The sequence below is a fragment of the Salvelinus namaycush genome, chromosome 38, assembly GCF_016432855.1.
Source record: "Salvelinus namaycush isolate Seneca chromosome 38, SaNama_1.0, whole genome shotgun sequence".
Taxonomy (NCBI): Eukaryota; Metazoa; Chordata; class Actinopteri; order Salmoniformes; family Salmonidae; genus Salvelinus; species Salvelinus namaycush.
In genome coordinates, this window is record NC_052344.1 from 10,902,310 (window position 1) to 10,922,991 (window position 20,682).

Here is a 20,682-nt window from a genome sequence, read left to right on the forward strand (position 1 = left end):
TAGCACTGAATGGATACTAGAACAATAGCACTGAATGGATACTAGAACAATAGCACTGAATGGATACTAGAACAATAGCACTGAATGGATACTAGAACAATAGCACTGAATGGATACTAGAACAATAGCACTGAATGGATACTAGAACAATAGCACTGAATGGATACTAGAACAATAGCACTGAATGGATACTAGAACAATAGCACTGAATGGATACTAGAACAATAGCACTGAATGGATACTAGAACAATAGCACTGAATGGATACTAGAACAATAGCACTGAATGGATACTAGAACAATAGCACTGAATGAATACTAGAACAATAGCACTGAATGAATACTAGTTTACAACATGAACTCAACATGATGAAGTTCCCTCAGCCTCCCAGTATTATCGACCATCCCTCATAATCTCATCTATTTCTCCCTGTGTCTACGCAGGACTGTGGCCTGGTGGTGCAACCAGATCAGCCCTGTGGTTTGGAGCCCCTCCCTGGGCCACTCTCTCCAGGCGAGCCCCATGCCCCAAAGCAGCCCTGCACCTCCGGGGATGTACCAGGTCTGTTTCCTCCCTAAAGATATCACTTCACATTGTTTTCATAGATAACGATTCATACATAGCTGAAAGGCTTTATGAATTACTGTCAGAATTGTTTTTTCGCTCCTCAGAAATGTTCTACTTAGAAATAATTCTCATTGCTTTGAAATGTTATGCACACGTGCCCAGATGTCCATATGAAACCTTGCTGTGTGTATCTGTACAAGGATGATTTAAGTGGCCAACACACTCTGCCCTTTGATTTAAGTGCAAAGGGTCAGAGGTTAAACTCAGCTATTAAAACCTAATATCCTACCCTGCAGGGAAGATAATAAATGTCAGCAGGGAGAGCAATGTGAAGTGTGTGTGGAGAATTATAACTTGCACAATGTGAAGCTTTGCTGGTGAGAAATCTGTCTATGTTTTGTTCATGGAAATATCTATATTTATTAATAAAAATGTTTTTTGGAGCAGGAACAATTAATCACTTTATTCACTTCTGATTGCCTGTCCTTTTTCTCTCTCCATTTCTTTCCCTCCCTGTCTTCTTCTCTCTCCATTTCTTTCCCCCCCTCTCTTCTTCTCTCTCCATTTCTTTCCCTCCCTCTCTTCTTCTCTCTCCATTTCTTTCCCTCCCTCTCTTCTTCTCTCTCCATTTCTTTCCCTCCCTCTCTTCTTCTCTCTCCATTTCTTTCCCTCCCTCTCTTCTTCTCTCTCCATTTCTTTCCCTCCCTCTCTTCTTCTCTCTCCATTTCTTTCCCTCCCTCTCTTCTTCTCTCCCCAGGTCGTTGGGTGGTTCCTTGCCTCAGCTGTGCCGACAACCGGACCTGTGACTGGAGAGAGGTTGCTTGGCAACCCGAGGGCTGTTACCACCCCTTGCTGGACCTCCCCCAGCTGCAGGACTGCATGATGTATAGGAAGGTAAGCCCTAATGCAGGGGTAGGCAACAAAATTCATCAGTGGGATGATTTTTGTCGAAGTGGATGGTCGTGGGGCCGGAGCATAATTATAATAATTTTTATTCTGCAAATTAACCACAGCTAAGCCCAAAAATAGATTTGATAAGAAAATAACAATCATGTCATACCTTGTTTACACTGAGACACAATCACATACTCAACATGCACAAAAGTACAACACTCCATGGCCTAAGTCTAAGATCACCATGCGCAACGTCAAGCGTCGACTGGAGTGGTGTAAAGCTCGCCGCCATTCGACTCTGGAGCAGTGGAAACTTGTTCTCTGTTCTCGCTACAGCGTACGATGACATTTTAGACGATTCTGTGATTCCAACATTGTGGCAACAGTTTGGAGAAGGCCCTTTCCTGTTTCAGCATGACAATGCCCAAAACTAGGTTCATACAGAATGGTTTGTCCGAATCAGTGTCAAAGAACTTGACTGGCCTGCACAGAGCCCTGACCTTAACCCCATCGAACACCTTTGGAATGAATTGGAACGCCGACTGCGAGCCAGGCCTAATCGCCAAACATCATTCATCGATCTCGCTAATGCTCTCGTGGCTGAATGGACGCGAGTTCCCGCAGCAATGTTCCAACATCTAGTGGAAAGCCTTCCCAGAAGAGTGGAGGCTGTTGTAGCAGCAAAGGGGGACCAACTCCATATTAATACCCATGATTTTGGAATGAGATGTTTTGACGAGCAGTGTATGTCCAAAGTCCATGACCTGAGTTCAGGCACTGCTCTCATGTTCCTAGCTAGCTCTCTGCTCGGGTTACTGTCCCACAATCTACTAACAGTACAGATTAGAAATTAGCTTGTTCCCCAAAAGTGGGAGGTAGTTAGGGTAGGTTAGCAGTGGGCGCTAACTGGGTGCTAACTAGGCGCTAACAAGGCCCTTCAGCTGAGTCATCAAAGATGACACATGGATCCAGACAGACAGCAGCACCGACAGATTCAGTGAGAGTGCTAATATTTTCCACATGCATAAGACTTGCGCACGTGCACACCAACACACAGACACACTATGTCTATATGTGTGAGAGATATTGCACAGGGGATAACGGAATGATATGGAAGCCAGCTGTATTGGTCAGGCTCTTCAGCGTGTGCTTGGTCAGCACTGGGTGTGAGAAAGGTGTGGGCAGATATGTGTGTTAAGACTACGCTAACCAGCATGCATCTGGTCTAAAGATGGGACAGAGATGATCATGTAAGGATACCAAGACAGGCAGTGTCTAGCACGTTTCCCTTCGTGAGTTAATTTGAGGGCTGAGCCATCCCTCAAACATCTGTTTTCTTTTTCTCTCTAGCTCACTCCGTCTCATTGAAGCCAGGTGGTGAGGGTAGATGAGGTAGGCTATGGTATGATGCCTCTGAGGTGAGAGAGTGAGGTTTATGTGACGCTGTACAAATAGGTCTGTAAACCCAGCAGGGGTTGGCAGAGCTGAGGACAGGAGGAGTGGTGGAGGAACAGAAGCAATATACTGTATGAACTAAAGTCTTAGCCTTTGGCTCATATACTCCAGCAATGCTAATGGGAGGGCATGTAGTTCGCTGCACTGGTGTCACAGTACGGAGCGGCCCTCAGGGACGTAAAGCCGTTAAATCAACCCAGGAAATATATCAGGCATAATAGGTGTACACCTTAGAGGAGTAGTATTCAAAGTTTTTCAGAGGAGACCTCATTTTGTCCGCCAGAATTTCTGGGGGACCCCATTTTTTATCAAGAATTTATTTGCGATCCCACCCCAAATCTAATGACACAACCTTAAAATCAGTCAATTTAGATTTTTACATCAACAAATAACCTTCAATTCATTGCATGTTCATATTTTATCAAAATGAAAAGAAACCAATAAATACATTTATTCAATTAAATTGTATCTTTCAAATTATATATCTCAAAAATGTTTGTGTATTGCCCCATACAATAATTTGTACTTTTAATTTTTGTTCCTAAAAAAATGAACATTTTGGCCCACTGCAGTTTGCGACACCGACTTTGAATACCAATGCCTTAGAGCCACAGTAGGCATTTACAGTCTTAGGGCTTTCTATAGGCTTAGTCAAATCTCTCTAGGGAATGTGGATAGTGGTTTAGTTAAAGCTGTCTCTGGTGAATGTGGCTAGTGGTTTGTGAAAGAGTTGCCAGTTACTTCCAGGTCAGAGGTCAGTGTGAACGTGTGATTCAAGTTGGACTTTAGCCACTTTAGCTCACATTGCAGCTAATTCTAATAAAGCCTCTCAACTTCCTGTCCTCACATGCCCTACCCAGTCTACCCCTTACTTTAATATGGATCTGTATCAATAATGATTTGATGCATGAGTTATGAGTTACGTCAGTTTGCTCCAGATGTCGTGTTTGTTACATTTCTCTGGACTTCCCCATTTTCTCATCAACAGATTTGGACAACCAGAAGCTTTCACAAAGATGATATGTTTGCCACCTCTCACTCTAAACTACAGTCCATCTGTTTTGGCTCTGTTCTGTGTTTGAAAAGGCTCTTTCACACGCTCTGATTGGCTTAGCTGGAAACTGACTTGGACACTGTCATATCACTTTTGATTTGTTATATTGTGTTATGTGGATTGGTCGTAATAGAAGCATCCCACTGGGCACAGATGTCAATTCAACATTGAAATGACGTGGGAACAGCGCTGATTCAACGAGTGTGTGCCTTGTGGGATTTGCCTTTCATGTGTTCCCATTTTGGCAGTGTTGCAGTTATAAAGGTCAGCCGTTATATATTTAAGTACATGCCAGTCAACTACAGTGAAATCATTTTGAAGTGCAAATTCAATGAAAACTGGGCCATATTCATTAGGCAGCAAATCAAAGAAATGGGCTGAAACAGGGAGGGACTAAATGAACTTCTCCAATAAGAAATGTCAATTTTCGTTCTCTGCTCCAAAACAATTTGGTACGTTTTTCTACGGTGTGCACTAATGAATACAACCCAGGTGTTCTCGATCCTGTCAAGTCAAAACCATTATTCTTGCCACTCAGGTAATGTTCATAGGTGACTCCACTAATCGGGGGATGATGTACTTCCTGATGGAGCGGGTCAACTCTAGTCTGGAGGACTGGGGCAAGGCCCACGACAGCCTGGTCTATCGCAACGTCAATCAGGGACACACACACGTCTCCTACTCCTACTACCCCCAGTTCTGGCTGGAGCAGAGCCACAGACCCACCTTCCAGAGGGCCCTGGAGCAGCTCATACTGAGGTGAAGGAGAGGGGGAGTCTGGGTGGGTGGATGGGTGAGGGTTGGCGTTAGTGCCCCTGCTGCACTACAGTATGTCCTGTAATCACTGCAGTCTACTCATCAGCTGTTAGATTAGCATCAAGAAGCCATATCTATGCAGAAGCCATTTTGGCTCTTAACTCCCATAGACACTTGAAGCCCTATACCCCCATATGGAGAGGAAGCCTTAATTAGTTGCTGTGATCAAAGGGCCGGGGGCTGCGTTCAAGAGTCATGTGTTAGGAGTCGTGTCACAGTGTAATTTAACACAGCAGGTCTCCCATCCACGACTCTCTCTCTGAGACCGCACTCTGCTTTGGATGTGGCTACTGAAGGATATGCTGAGCAGGTGGTGTGTGTGTGTGTGTGTGCGTGTGTGCGTGCGTGCGTGCGTGCGTGCGTGCGTGCGTGCGAAGGCAGAAGCACGTTGTCAGCATGTGTGCCTATGCCTGTTCAATAGATATAGTCCTACTGCCGAGCTGATGTCTTTTTGACCTTTGATCCCCTCCGAAGATCACGACCCCTGGAGAACTCCCGTCAGACTGTGTTGGTGGCAGGAGGTGTCCAGTGGCTCAACACCAACCACCTGAGGATCATGAGAGAAGTGCTGGAGAGGTAAACCTACTGTTGCATACACTCTGTGGCAAACGCCCTTCCTGACGCCGTTCAGGAATTAGCAACTGCTTAATTAAATTAATTCACTGGCCAAGAATAGACCTCATTACCCATTTCTCTCCTCCAGGGAAGGGCTACAGGATATCATGGTGGTGGTGAAGTCTCTGGGCATGGGCTTCCATCTCCCTGTGGACGGCATCCGCTCTCTCTCACTGGTAGGTCCATCCTCCTCTTTGTGTGCGTTCAGTTTCACTCTTGGTGTCTCCTCCTCAACTCTTTTCTATGTTTGACCGCTCTGGCTCTCTCTCTCTCTATCACTCTCTCTCTCTCTCTCTCTCTCTCTCTCTCTCTCTCTCTCTTTCCCCCTCAGCTTCTCTCTACACTCTAATTATTTTCCCATGCTGTTCATTTTACTGCTTATCTGTTAGTTTTTAAAAGGCACTGCTTAGTCACCTGGTGGATAGCTCTTTGCCCGTGCTGTGTGTATTTATCTAAAACATTATTGGCTAATAGTCCATGGCTTCCAACATGCTGACTGGTCCAACATCAGCAATGGCACCTGTTCAACAGCAATACAACTAATTCAATTCAAAGTTAAGTTATACTTCAGGTGTGTTGCAATAGGGGCCTCCGAGAACTGTACAAAAATGTTATGGCTACGATACGGCTCCCAATGTGAATGTTTCCTTGTGTTGAGTAGCGATTACTTCTTTGTTGTCTTACTTTAACTTGTCCAGAGAGGAGTACAGGAGCTGTATAGAGAGAACAGCAACATCATCACCGCCGCAAAGCACTATGGGTATGAGGTTATAGACACATTCAGCGTCACCATGGGCCGCTACAAAGAGTTCCTGCAGGGACAGTGCGCCTGCCATTTTCATGAGGTAACCCCCCCCCTCAACCCGCCTTCACCCTTGTCTAAAAAACGACAGTACCCTAAGTTCTCGCCCCACCCTGATTGAAACAGTGTGTATCACCTTGAACGTCCTAATTCAGTATGTTCATTTTGTTTATCATAGTTTATATTCATTCTCAGTATTTGCTTACCTACCAGTCAGTTATTCAAATCACAGCACAATGTTATCAACACAATAACACAGGTATCATATGTCTCTCTCTGGATACAGTAATTGATACCAATTATAACTGATGGTTTGTCTAAACCTCAGTGACCAGGGAGCACAGCTAGATCCACAGCAAGCTCTTTCTCCAAGGACTCCCTCTCCCTCTCCGACTGTAATATCTGAACTTCATTATGGATACTTGCTATTTATGTTCGCGCACACGCAGACTTACCAGGAGGGAATCTTTGGGCTTAAATAATCCTGGGCTTTGACCCCATGGAGGATCCAAATAGCGAACAGCCATTTTCTGGGCCCAGAGCAAATCGGTTCTTATGTCCTTTTGATTGAACAATCCCCCTCCATGTCAGGGAGCTTTCTAGAAGGAAATCCTGCTGTAACACACATACACACACACTCCCCTTCTCCCCCCTCTCCAGCTCCCTGTAAAAAGAACAGTCACTTGTTTTAATTCAGCTATAAAAAATTGTCCATGGATCGGTTAATCAGTAATTAGCCGTTAGGCCGGGTTTTATTGGGCAGTAAAGCACCACGTTGGTAGCAGCTGGGCCCCAGGGCACTTGTGAAGTGGTTTCGGGGATATGTACATGTGCCTCCCCTGCCCCTCCATACCCCCGCCCATCCCCTCCCAGTTCACATGGGTCTTTAAGGGGCAACAGAATTTCCCAAAAGGAAGCCAGAAGGAAGTATGGGATACATGAATGGAGTAATGTCTAACCCGAACCCTGAGGGGATGGACAGGGTTTCTATTATGTCAGGATTTAGGTCAGGCTTGGATTGTTCCAGTGTGATTTATATTAGAGGAACCCCAGACTGTGACGATGGGTTTCCGCTCTGTTCTGTTCCGTGACACCCCAGGCAACGTTAGCTAGCCTCCGGTAGTAGAAGTCAGTTCTGGCCATGGTCTAGTTACCTAGTTACAGTATAATATCAGTATGTAGATGTTGTGTTAGAGGTGAGGTGTTGACGTGGTTCTCCTCGCTGTGTTCCTTGAAGGTTGAAAAGCTGTCGTTCTCCAAGGTTCCCCTGCACAGGAAGATGAAGCTCCTTCGACACGGCGAGGAACCTGGGACCGGAACCAGTGGAACTGGAACCGGGTACAGGGATCAGCCCACCCTGCAGCACCAGGACCAGTGGGCGGGGTCTAACTCCTCCACCTATCATGTGAGAGGAGCGGTGAACCAGGTGTACTCGCAGATTCTGCTGAGCAGACTGTGTGTGAGAGACACAGGAAACTAGAACCAGCCCTCACCACCACAGACTGTGTGTGTGCGTGCGTGCTTGTGTCCTTGCTTACTAACGTGCGTGTGTGTGTGTGCGCGTGCGCGTGTGTGCGCGTGCGCGTCCATACCAGCGTCTCTCTAAAGAATGAGAGGTCATCCCATCCACGAAGTGCTGTAGTAACAGGAGAGTACAGACCTCCTCTGATTGGCCCACACACTGCCCCCCCCCCCCCCCCCCCCCCCCCGTCATGTGACTGCTACCTCTGCTAGGTAGAGGTTTCCAGATGGTCGAAGAGGGGGATCGCTGGCCGACCGCCAAAAGACTAGGGAAGCAGCTGGAGAAAGAAAAAAGAGGAGAGCGAGAGTGACTGTCGAAGGAGTGTGTCATGTGCACATCCCAAATGTAAGCCTTGCTCTCCCACCAACCGACAATGCTCCCTCAACGCTCCAGCACAAACCCTTACAATTGTATAGTTTTATAGTAGTGGAAACGTTGTTGAAATGTTGTACAGCATTGGTTCTCAATCATCACCTCGTGTACCCCCGGCAATTCCATGTGTTTGATGTATTCCAGAGCTGGCACACCTGATTCAGATTCAACTGGTCAACTAATCAGGTGAGCTAGTTGAGGGCTACAACAACATTGTGAAACGTCTGGGGGGTCCCCGAGGAGAGGTTCAAGACTTTTGATGTGTGCCTTTGATGCCTTTATGCATCAGGAAAGCCTATCTCTCGCCATCGGAGGGACTTTTTGATATCCAGCTGTTCCTCCTCATATACAGTACCTCATCCATCCGCGTGTCCTGTTGACACCACAGCGTATTCTATTCTATGCCAAAGATGTGACGAAAGCTGAGCTATTCTTCAAGTGAATGTCTTATGTATGATTTTCTTATAGTTCTATATATTTTTCTACAGATGTTTATTCGTTCCTATAATGTTGATAATCAGTGTATAATGTTTTACATGCAGCATATTGTTTACATGCTAATGAAGGTCTGGTGTAATGTGTGCTATGGATTTATACATATTGTCTGATCTGTCCTCTGATCATTTGTATGGAGGGAACTGAGCTGGTGAAGATGAAGGTAATTGTAACACACACACGAGTGGAGACTACCTGCTTAGCTCTGTCCTATGGAACATTGATAGCAAACCTAATCATTTGATTCAGTGATTTTGAAGGAAAACGTAAGGGAAAAGAACAGAAAGACATATTTGCTTAATGCTAAATATTATCAACACTCTTCATTTATTTTTAAAGAACATCTATCTTCAAATGGTACTAACTTCAGCTTTGTGTTTCCAGATGGTATATATAAGTTATTCCATTACAACATTAAAGTATATATTTTCTTAACTTAACTTTGTGTCCAGAAACTATGTTCTGAAAGCATGAAACTGTATTTTAAAAGTTCCACAAAGCCCTAGCTTGTATGTTGGCCTCGCAGATTTCCCCTTTAAGTTGTGCACAACATGAGGATAAGCCTGTGCATGCTGTTTGCGCACAGCATTAGACTAATCCTTTAACAGTCATCATCACAATTCAACCATGCAGAGGTATGAAGCCGTGTGATGCTCTGAGGCGCTCTTTCTTTTCCTTCTTCGTTTTGTAATTTCCGTTTTGTAATTTCGTGCCACCAACACCTGGCCATCATTTCTTGTCACGCATAGGCCTACAATGTAGCGATACATCTCTATCAGCTGGTTTAGAAGAACACATTTTTTGTACCTTTATTTAACAAGGAAAGTCCGTTAAGAACAAATTATTATTTATAATAACGGCAATAACGGACGACGCTGTGCGCTGCCCTTTGGGACTCCCAATCACGTCCGGTTGTGATACAGCCTGGAATCGAACCAGGGTCTCTGACGCCCTGACGCACTGAGATGCAGTGCCTTAGATCGCTGCGCCACTCCGGAGCCCTTAATAATTAGGGAGACACATGTTCAATTAGGCTATAACTGTGCTATAATAAAATGGATGACAGTGTAATGTGGTTTAACTCCGTTTTGCGCGTAACGAGCCCTGTCTGACTCCCCTTTGCAGTCATGTGCCGCTAATCCGACACATCCAATCACCCTACCCACGGTGTGATCTGGGCAGAGATCGAGCAACAGGATCGAGAAGTAAAACTAATGTTGATTTAAATGCAGGCCTAAGTCGTGTTTGAAGTCGACGTACTGTTAGGGCCTTATTCGAGAAAGTTATTAGTCTATTTTATTTAGGCCTACTTACACTGACAATGGTGTGTTCAAATTATGTAGCCAAGGTCTACATAAAAAACGTTATAAACACGGTTATATGACCGCAATAAAATGTAATACAATGTAGCGATATATTGAACATATTTCCATATTTGTTTAAAACCTTGGTTTTATAGTTTCTAGATCAAATAAAGGGAACGCATACAAGGTTAAGTGCCTAAAGTGTTTCAAATTGAATGGTCTTGTGCGACATGTGGCTAAATAACAGCATTGAGTGGGCGAGGGAATAGAGTAAGGTAGACGCAACAGACTCGATCAAAATGAAGGTTAATGTCAAATGTTATAGACAAAGGCTTGCCTTTTGGGCACATGTAACCTTTCTGAAGACGGTGGTCCTGCCGCCTGGGTTTTTGTCGCGCCAAGGAGGAATGCTGGACTCTGCCCTGCACTGCGATTCCGACCTCTGATGTCAAATTTCAGGCAGACCTTTCACTCTGCACTGTTTCAATCGGGGAATTTGAAATGCTTGGGAGGGTTGTGACATTTCTGGGGGCTGAGTAGACCTCACCTCGTCTGCCCCATACCGCCCAGTCCAATATACTCAACAGAAAGGTGGTCAGTCAACCCCTTTAAAATGTCCTTAAATTGTCTCGTCGAAAATGCTCGCTGACTGAACATATGATGTTGATTATTCAGGAAAAGGCAAAGAACTCAACAGTGATTGAAAATATTTGCTCAAACATAATTGGTTACGCCATGGGCAATGTGGTTGTAATTGTCGTTGCATTTCAATCAATCCTTTGTTCATTTGAACTATACATTTAAATGGCTAAATTAGATTCCAGACATTCTAAACCTAACGAATATTACCCAATTCACGAGCACTGAAAAAAATGTTTGACTCGGAGGATGATTTCGATGTGTTGAAATCATGAGGACATTTTCTCTAAGATTTATATGAATCTTAAAATTGGAAACCATTGCATATGCAATCTATAAATATGATTATAGATCAAATCTATAAATTAGTTTGTCATAAGGATTAGTTGGAATTAAATTGGTATTAAATTCACAATTCAAAACCAGGCCTTGTTTATCAAGAAATAATTGTTGTGTATGAGATAATCTATTGTATTATAAATATTATAAATGCACTTACGTCACTCAAGGTTTCGTATCAAGGAATTTTTCGGGGGGAAATTATATTCGCCTGACATGATTATGTTTACAGCGCTTGAGTGAAGTGGCCATTATAAAGAAGTGTTCTGCTGGCTTTTATTCTTCCTTCCACCTTCTCGGTCGTTCCTAGTTACCACAGCCACAAAGTCATAAACCCCACCCATTTCTACAATTGATCTTCTTAACTTTTGATTTTAAACCTAACCTTAACCTTAATCACATTGATAACATTATTCCTAACCCCAACCTCAAATTAAGACCAAGAAGTACATTTGGTTGTCATACATTTTTACGATGGGCTATAGCCAATTTGGACTTTGGATGTGCTATCTAGTGGAACCCCACCTTCTCTCATGCCAAACGTTTTGCTCAGTTCCTCTCAGTGCCATCGGCGGCATGCGTTTTTTCTTTGCGCGTCCGTCCAATTAGCGCGTAGGACATGCGCGTCTGCTGAATATGAATCCACGGGTGCGCCAATCCGAGCCTGGTAGCGCGCTTCTTAGAGACGCTCGGTGTGGGTTCTCCCAGTCCAGGATAAAACTGTTTGTCTGCGTTTTGGGGAACACCGTCAGGAACTTATTTTATCACCCATCCAACTGTAGGCTACTACTAGCCGCCGAGCCACACCATTCCGCCCGCGTCCTCTCTCTCTCCCCGTGGATGATTTTACTGAATTGCTCGAGATAACCACGGATTGAGGATTATTTCTGTTAGGGTCCTATGCTGTGGGGCTAGCATGAGACAGAACCCAGTACCGATCCAGCGCTCCATGGACATACCCTTCCCCAGTGCCCGGGAGGCCAGTCAGCTTCTGTAAATGAGGTGGCCATGGAGAGAAGAAGCGGCGGTGGAGTACATCAGATCTGCTTTCTGTTTCTCTTACTCTTTTCACTGTATCCTGTCTGCTGTCGAGCCAGTTGGATGTAAGTATATTTCATTGCTTGTGATTAAGCTTGGCTTTTTGTCAAATTGCACTGTTTTGTTTACGCATGAAATACGATTCCGTTTGGGTATGAATGTGGTTTAGAAAGTAACGTACTGTCTGTCGCCTCTGCTTGCTTTATGTCTCAGGTGGTTGGGAATAACCTCCGTGGGAGTACCAGAGAAGCTGGGCTGCGCCAATCTCCCGCTGACGCACAAGCAGAAGGACCTGTGCAAGAGAAAGCCCCATCTCCTGCCAAGCATCAAGGACGGCGCGCGCATCGGCATCGCGGAGTGCCAGACGCAGTTCGAGCACGAGCGGTGGAACTGTTCTACCAGCAAAGAGCTCTCTGTGTTCGGCTACGAGCTAACCAGTGGTAAGGACAGGCGGTTTAAATACTCGTTTTAATAGACATAAAACAATAGGGTGCTTTGTGCCCCGCTGGCAAAAAAAAGTGTTCACTTTTCTGGGCTATTGATAATGTTCTTTTTGATTGGGTTTAATTTGGAAAATGAGACTATATTTTGGGTGCATTATAGTGGTTGTATTCCATAATCCAGTATTTAATATGTGTGCCCACATCATTTGGTATTTGACCGTTTAAGGCAATTGCTATATAAAAACAGTCCCTCAATTGTCTTTCTGTTTGATAGTGCGTCAAAAAGAAGCACGTCTTCCATTTTCCATAACTCTTTACTCGTGATCGGTTTGGTTTGAGTCATGAAAATGTTTAATGTTGTCCAGGGAGGGAACGTGATTTGATTTGCCGACTCGAGCAGCTGTATGCCCTATGGGGCGAGAGAGAGAACATGTGCGCACATCTGTTTCGGTTTAACCGTCCAAACACAGCATTTATCCACGGTCAAGTGTGGTCTTTGAGCAGAGAACTCCTGCTCCCCTCTGGTCCTAAACCAGCCGGGATTATCCTAATTAGGAGATTCATGGTCGACATGTAACATAAGAACACCGTTTCTTTGTTTTTAGAGATATCGTTCCAGAAATCTGTTTCCATGCAGATTTCAAAGATGGTTAAGAGTCAGCGCATGATTTAGCTATCAACATTTTATTTTCACATGAAACTCATTCTTCCAAATTCCTCTCTCTCCTTGTTGCACCCTGTCACATGCCATCTATCAACTTTCTTCACTCAACCCAGACGCAAAACATCGGAGAAAAAACGGACCATATAGATGATGTTGATTTAGGCCTATGCATAATACAATGGGATGGAAATGCATAGATTTAGCCTATGTCCGGACTCGTACAATCAACTGTAAAAACGTATGCTCTGCTGTTTGACCACAGATGTCTTGTCTTCGTGTTCTAAAAGTGGGAACTTGATCTAATCGGACTCGGAGACAATGTTCTTATTGGGTTAGGGCGCAGCAAGAAATGTTTATAATATAATGCAGCACAGATAACCTACATAACTGGAAATGCTTTTGGGTCAACTTGTGGCTTGGACCTTTGATTTACGTTTTATCCTTGATTGACAACAAAGATAGACTATGTATGACCTTTAAACACCATGTCATTCTTAGAAGCTGCACTCTCTGAATCATTACAATTGATGTCACCAGGTGTCATTATGTTTCTGTTCCATCCAGACGATTCTGCATATTTTAGAGTTTTGTCTATCAAGCCCATTCCATAAGCTATACATATTAGTAGGCTACCCCCTTTAACGTTCACCTGGGGTAAAACATTTTCAGCCTTCGTTCATTACAGGACAATCTAATGTTTCTGTCCGGCGGTCAGCTTTCCAGATGGCCTTACAAGTAACTGTGATACCGGTTTGATCCATGCTACACTGTTATCATCAAACCAACATGTTCTAAGTCTCTCTCTGAGCCAGAGCTGTCTGTCCTCACTCAGGGCCTACTGTGGCCCCTAACCTGTGAAGTGTAACCCCCCCCCCCCCCCCCCCCCACACAGGGCAGGACAGTTCCCATGGGGCTATGTGTCTGCTCAACTCACATCTCACATGTATCCCTCCAGAGCTAAGATGTATTACACGACTACAATGGATGGAAGTTGTATGGATATCTAGGCCCGTGCTACTGAGATACACGGAAGTTCTAATGCTAGAATTGTGCCATCTTCCTCTGTCTGAAGTGTTATTGGCTGAAAGCTCTGGCAGTGGAATCTTTTCAGAATCCACCCATTGCATGTTTTAGAGGTCCACAGCCACTGTTACGCAATAATCCATGCGTACATTTGCCCTTCCGACAACCTCTTTTCATTGACTCTGACAGGGACCAAGGAGACGGCGTTTATCCACGCGGTGATGGCGGCGGGGCTGGTCCAGGCAGTGACGCGCTCCTGCAGTGCGGGCAACATGACGGAGTGCGGCTGTGACACCAGCCTGCAGGGCACAGGCTCGCCCAGCGAAGGGTGGCACTGGGGCGGCTGCTCAGACCATATCCAGTACGGTACATGGTTCAGCAGGAAGTTCCTAGATAATGCAGTGAAGAATATGTCCTCAGCCAGGGGAGGGGATGCACTGCTCACCATGAACGAGCACAACAGTGAAGCCGGGAGACAGGTGAGACGCGACACACACAGACCCAACCCACACACACACCGACTCTTTGAGGGCGAAGACCACTTACAGAGCATGTACAACACCCAGACAGTGTACAGAACAAAAAACAGCACAGCAATGAAGTTAGATTAGACACAATACACCCTAGAACAAAACACACACATCCACAACCTAGCTAGAGAGAGACAGTATTGTATAGTGAACACAGTTGTTTTGGGTACTCTGGGAAGTATGTAAAAGCTGAATAGGGCTCATGGGAGCTATAACTCTAGTAGTCAAGTCTCTAGCAGGTGTAGGGTTCATTGTGTCTGAATGAATGACTGATATGACAGTACTAATCTAGCACCGTGAAAGGAATCCTACTGTAGCTATTATAGTTATGGGTTTCGTTCACCATATGGGGTTGGAGAGGAGTTAGGACCAAACCATTCAGTGGTTAATAGAATTTATCACACACTGTTAAAAGTACTCTCAGGAGACGTTCTAGGAAGTGTGTGTGTGTGTGTGTGTGTGTGTGTGTGTGTGTGTGTGTGTGTGTGTGTGTGTGTGTGTGTGTGTGTGTGTGTGTGTGTGTGTGTGTGTGTGTGTGTGTGTGTGTGTGTGTTAGAGAGAGCGGGAACGATATTCGGAGAAAAGCAGAAAGATTGTAGGAAACAGAGTAGAGGGAAGGGAGAATAAGAAGGTCAGTGTGAGAGGGGGATGCTCAGACGGGACAGAAGGAGAGAGGGGAAAGAAAGTGTAACATCCTCGATAATGTGAGTTAATGAGTGACAGCGTGACTAATGAAAGTTCAAGCAGACACCAGGCCATCTAAATTGTAGCAATGGTCATCAACATTGTTAAAAGGTTTTAAAAACAATTCTAATAAATGCAACAGTTGAACAATGGATGAAGATACTCCAAACTTTTTGAAATGTTATAATCCATCGGATATTGACTTAATTATAGCATATAAAACATTTGACTGGCACAGACAAATAATGAATGGAGTTCAGGGATTTTGGTGGGAGATTTAGGTATAGGCCACTCAGGAATGTTCAATGTTGTCCTGGTAAGTAACTCCAGTGTATATTTGGCCTTGCGTTTTAGGTTATTGTCCTGCTGTAAAGTGGATTTGTGTCTGTTGGAAAGCAGCCTGAACCAGGTTTTCCTCTAGGACTTTGCCTGTGCTTAGCTCTATTCCTTTCCTTTTTATCCTAAAAATCTCCCTAGTCCTTGCCGATGACAGGCATACCCATAACATGATCACCAAAAAAAAATATTGCCTTGTATTCAGGACAGAAAATGTATTTATTTCCCACATTTCATTTTGTAACTGGTTTAAAATCACCATCGGCCTCAAGGTGAAATCCCTGCGTGGTTTCATCCCTCTCCGGCAACAGAGTTAGGAAGGTAGTGACTGGGTGTATTGATACACCACCCAAGTGTAATGAATAACTTCACCATGCTCAAAGGGATATTCAATGTGAGCTTTAATTATCCTTTTTTTTTATCTACCAATAGGTGCTCTTTTTTACGAGGCATTGGAAAACATCCCTTGTCTTTGTCGTTGAATCTGTGCTTGAAATTCCCTGCTCGAATGAGGGACCTTACAGACAATTGAATGTATGGGGTACAGAGATGGGGTAGTCATTACAAAATAATGTTGAACATTATTGCACACAGAGTGAGTCAATGCAACTTATTCTATGAAATGTTTAGACTTGCCATAAGAAAGGGGTTGAATACTTATTGACTCACTTATTGACTCCCGTGTGGCTCAGTTGGTAGAGCATGGCGCTTGCAACGCCAGGGTTGTGGGTTCAATTCCCACGGGGGGACCAGGGTTCAATTCCCACGGGGGGACCAGGATGAATATGTATGAACTTTCCAATTTGTAAGTCGCTCTGGATAAGAGCATCTGCTAAATGACTTAAATGAAATTTCAGCTTCTAATTTTTTATTAATTTGTAAAATTAAAGGATATTGTGTTTATATCAGTGACAAAAAATCTAAATGGTATCAATTTTAAATTAAGGCTGTAACACAACCAAAAGTGGAAAAAGGCAAGGGTCTGTGAATACTTTCTGAAGGCACTCTATACATTCTATTAGTGTATCAGGTATTTTTTAAATATAAATACACAGGCTGTATAAATGAATACATTAACATAACGGAGTGGAAGAGGGCCGTAACCACCCAACAATTTCTCTGTATACCCTACCTGCACTCACCTGCGCTGCCTAGACTGCCTAATTAATTACTGTTAATGTCACACACTCTTGCATAATTCAACAAGTGTGCAGGATACCCACGGATAAAAAATGTCAACACGCTTGGCTCTAGATTACGCCTATCTAAACGTACTTTACATGGTTTGTGAGATCAGACATATCACTATAATCCGAGTGTTCATATTCGGGAGTTGCTTTCATTTCAGCGCATCTATTTTGTAAACATTTCAACTGTATTAAATTATTCGTTTTTTTAATTCCACAAAAAATGAACACCCATCAAAATAAAGTTATCTTTCTCGTCATGTACAGTGCGTGTCGAGACGTGCGTTAAATCCCAGACAAAGCTTTAGTGTTGTTATATATTCAACTGTATAACAATGTATCCCATAAGCAGTGGTGGAAAAAGTACCCAATTGTCATACTTGAGTAAAAGTATAGATATCTTAATAGAAAGTTACTCAAGTAAAAGTGAAAGTCATCCAGTAAAATACTACTTGGGTAAAAGTCTAAAAGTATTTGGTCCTAAATATACGTAAGTATCAAAAGTAAATGTAATTGATAAAATATTCCTATGTATCAAGAGTAAAAGTATAAATCATTTCATATTCCTTATATTAAGCAAAGCAAACGGCACCATTTTCTTGGTTTGAAAATGTACGGATAGCCAGGGGCACACTCCAACACTCAGACATAATTTACAAACGATGCATTTGTGTTGAGTGAGACCGCCAGATCAGAGGCAGTAGGGATGACCACGTATTCTCTTGATAAGTATGTTAATTGGACCATTTTCCTGTCCTGCTAAGCATTTAAAATGTAACGAGTACTACTTCAATACTTTATGCTACTGCCATGGAGCCCATTTCAGCCATTACCGGAGTGTGTTTTACAGGCCATTACAACCATTTCCACCGTCGTAACGTTAACGGGGGAAAAAACGTCGGGCACAAGCAAGAGTGTGAAGCAGGAGTAAAATGAAAGCAATCAATCCGGACAAGCGGATTATGCACCCATCAAACACTAGCAATAGATAGCTGAAAAAGATCCTCAGGTGGGCGGGGCATGCGCGTGACCATTAAATGGCATTCACTAAGACACACTTACTGGGTCTCTCTCTTATCTACTAGCCACTGTCAAGAGGAGAGGGCTTCACTACTGGAGAGGGATGTGGACACAATGGTAGCAGTGTATCTGTTTACTGTAACACACACACGCACACACACTGCCTTTCCAACTAAACTGAACCGACAGGGAAGAGGGAGTGGGAGAAGAGGTGAAAAAGAGGTGAAATTCATTGGCTCTTCTGGGGTCATCCTAAATCCAATGGAAGAGCCCTGGGGTTTGTGGTCATAAGAAAATGTCTCCTCAATCGCTCAGTTTAAACTGTGAAGGACAGTTTAGCTTTTGTTCCAGTTGTACACAGCGCCCAGGGAGTCTATTGTGTCAGAGTTAGAAGTAGAATGCACAAACCTCAGGACTCACGTTACAGTCCCAGTCCAAGATCCAGCATTCAGAACAATAGATCATGATTTTGATCAAAACATTCCCACAGCGTTTGTGTAAACAAAAGGCAGTCTCTATCAAACAGAGTTCTGGTAGCTAGTTGGTCGTAACATTTACAGTGTTGTAAGTCTGTTGTAATTCTTACAGTGTTGTAAGTCTGTTGTAAGTCTTACAGTGTTGTAAGTCTGTTGTAATTCTTACAGTGTTGTAAGTCTGTTGTAAGTCTTACAGTGTTGTAAGTCTGTTGTAAGTCTTACAGTGTTGTAAGTCTGTTGTAATTCTTACAGTGTTGTAAGTCTGTTGTAATTCTTACAGTGTTGTAATTCTGTTGTAATTCTTACAGTGTTGTAAGTCTGTTGTAATTCTTACAGTGTTGTAAGTCTGTTGTAAGTCTTACAGTGTTGTAAGTCTGTTGTAATTCTTACAGTGTTGTAATTCTGTTGTAATTCTTACAGTGTTGTAAGTCTGTTGTAAGTCTTACAGTGTTGTAAGTCTGTTGTAAGTCTTACAGTGTTGTAATTCTGTTGTAATTCTTACAGTGTTGTAAGTCTGTTGTAAGTCTTACAGTGTTGTAAGTCTGTTGTAAGTCTTACAGTGTTGTAAGTCTGTTGTAATTCTTACAGTGTTGTAATTCTGTTGTAATTCTTACAGTGTTGTAAGTCTGTTGTAAGTCTTACAGTGTTGTAAGTCTGTTGTAAGTCTTACAGTGTTGTAAGTCTGTTGTAATTCTTACAGTGTTGTAAGTCTGTTGTAAGTCTTACAGTGTTGTAAGTCTGTTGTAAGTCTTACAGTGTTGTAAGTCTGTTGTAAGTCTTACAGTGTTGTAAGTCTGTTGTAAGTCTTACAGTGTTGTAAGTCTGTTGTAAGTCTTACAGTGTTGTAAGTCTGTTGTAAGTCTTACAGTGTTGTAAGTCTGTTGTAAGTCTTACAGTGTTGTAAGTCTGTTGTAAGTCTTACAGTGTTGTAAGTCTGTTGTAAGTCTTACAGTGTTGTAAGTCTGTTGTAAGTCTTACAGTGTTGTAAGTCTGTTGTAACATTTACAGTGTTGTAATTCTGTTGTAATTCTTACAGTGTTGTAATAAGTCTGTTGTAATTCTTACAGTGTTGTAAGTCTGTTGTAACATTTACAGTGTTGTAATTCTGTTGTAATTCTTACAGTGTTGTAAGTCTGTTGTAATTCTTACAGTGTTGTAAGTCTGTTGTAACATTTACAGTGTTGTAAGTCTGTTGTAACATTTACAGTGTTGTAAGTCTTACAGTGTTGTAAGTCTGTTGTAACATTTACAGTGTTGTAAGTCTGTTGTAACATTTACAGTGTTGTAAGTCTGTTGTAATTCTTACAGTGTTGTAAGTCTGTTGTAAGTCCTAACACCATCCTCTCCATCTTTCACCTTTTCAGGCTGTCGCCAAGACAATGGCCACCGACTGCCGTTGCCACGGCGTGTCGGGCTCGTGCGCCGTCAAGACGTGCTGGCGCACCATGGCGTCGTTTGAACGCGTGGGCAACTTCCTGAAGGAGCGCTATGAGGGAAGCGTGCAGGTGCTGGACCGCTCGAAGAGGAAGGTGAGGAGGAAGGAGAAGGACCAGCGTCGCGTGCCCATCGGGAAGGAAGAACTTATCTTCCTCAACAAGTCTCCTAACTACTGTCTGGAGGACCGGCGCTGGGGCGTGGCGGGCACTAGAGGGCGCCAGTGTAACCGCACTTCGGCCGGCCCCGACGGGTGTAACCTGCTCTGCTGCGGTCGGGGGTATAATACACACGTGGTTCGCCACATAGAGAGGTGCGAGTGTAAGTTTATGTGGTGTTGCTATGTGAGGTGTCAGAAGTGTGAGAGCATGAATGACATGCACACCTGTAAATAGGGACAGGGAGGCAGGTGATGGCACACACACACACACACAAACACACTCACACTGTCCCCAATGAGAGACTAAAAGACTCCCCCCATCATTCCTCTCTCCCATGGACAAGGGGGGGGGGGGGGGGGGGGGGGCGCCGCATCAACAACCCTCCATCTCAACTCTCAGGAAGACAGTATTTATACACCACACCATCAGAGGTGAACAAAGACAGTGGATAATAGTTGACTTTGATTGGCCTATCAGGGCCCAGCCTTGTAGGAGGCTATTCAATGGGACTGGAGTTCCACAGTGTTTCAGAGGCTTGAGGATCCACACACTCTGACTACCAAACATGGCCATCTTCATTATTTACTCAGAGTAGAAATGAGCCACAAAACTCAATGATAAAAACAAACTGAACTTTGATGGAAGTTAAAACTCTTCAAGTCTTCAAATGGACTCGGTGAATGATGTGTAAGAGGAGAAGAAGGTGAATGCACCAATTTGTAAGTCGCTCTGGATAAGAGCGTCTGCTAAATGACTTAAATGTAAAATGTAAATGTAAGAAAGGCACCAAAAAGTGCCTGTAGGGGGGCGGCA

The 20,682-nt window shown here is 43.7% G+C and overlaps 2 protein-coding genes across 2 annotated transcripts; both read left to right on the top strand.

The window, feature by feature from the left end:
- Positions 1 to 435: 435 nt before the first annotated feature.
- On the top strand, positions 436 to 8,998 carry LOC120032161 (cadherin-like and PC-esterase domain-containing protein 1). The gene is made up of 7 exons (XM_038978129.1): positions 436 to 560; positions 1,324 to 1,460; positions 4,508 to 4,728; positions 5,260 to 5,361; positions 5,489 to 5,576; positions 6,099 to 6,245; positions 7,440 to 8,998. Exons 2-7 carry the CDS (start codon positions 1,446 to 1,448, stop codon positions 7,680 to 7,682), a joined length of 816 nt encoding a protein of 271 aa, XP_038834057.1. The 5' UTR covers positions 436 to 560; positions 1,324 to 1,445; the 3' UTR covers positions 7,683 to 8,998.
- Positions 8,999 to 11,881: 2,883 nt separating this feature from the next.
- On the top strand, positions 11,882 to 20,103 carry LOC120031790 (protein Wnt-16-like). The gene is made up of 4 exons (XM_038977610.1): positions 11,882 to 11,976; positions 12,125 to 12,351; positions 14,231 to 14,520; positions 19,639 to 20,103. Exons 1-4 carry the CDS (start codon positions 11,882 to 11,884, stop codon positions 20,101 to 20,103), a joined length of 1,077 nt encoding a protein of 358 aa, XP_038833538.1.
- Positions 20,104 to 20,682: the final 579 nt, after the last annotated feature.

Excerpts from the sequence above, each read along its gene's own strand:
- LOC120032161 (XM_038978129.1), top strand. Across the intron at positions 5,577-6,098 it reads GCATCCGCTCTCTCTCACTG|AGAGGAGTACAGGAGCTGTA; the intron begins GTAGGTCCATCC and ends TAACTTGTCCAG. Across the intron at positions 6,246-7,439 it reads GCGCCTGCCATTTTCATGAG|GTTGAAAAGCTGTCGTTCTC; the intron begins GTAACCCCCCCC and ends TGTTCCTTGAAG.
- LOC120031790 (XM_038977610.1), top strand. The coding sequence starts at position 11,882 with ATGGAGAGAAGAAGCGGCGGTGGAGTACATCAGATCTGCTTTCTGTTT. Across the intron at positions 12,352-14,230 it reads CGGCTACGAGCTAACCAGTG|GGACCAAGGAGACGGCGTTT; the intron begins GTAAGGACAGGC and ends TGACTCTGACAG. Across the intron at positions 14,521-19,638 it reads ACAGTGAAGCCGGGAGACAG|GCTGTCGCCAAGACAATGGC; the intron begins GTGAGACGCGAC and ends TCACCTTTTCAG.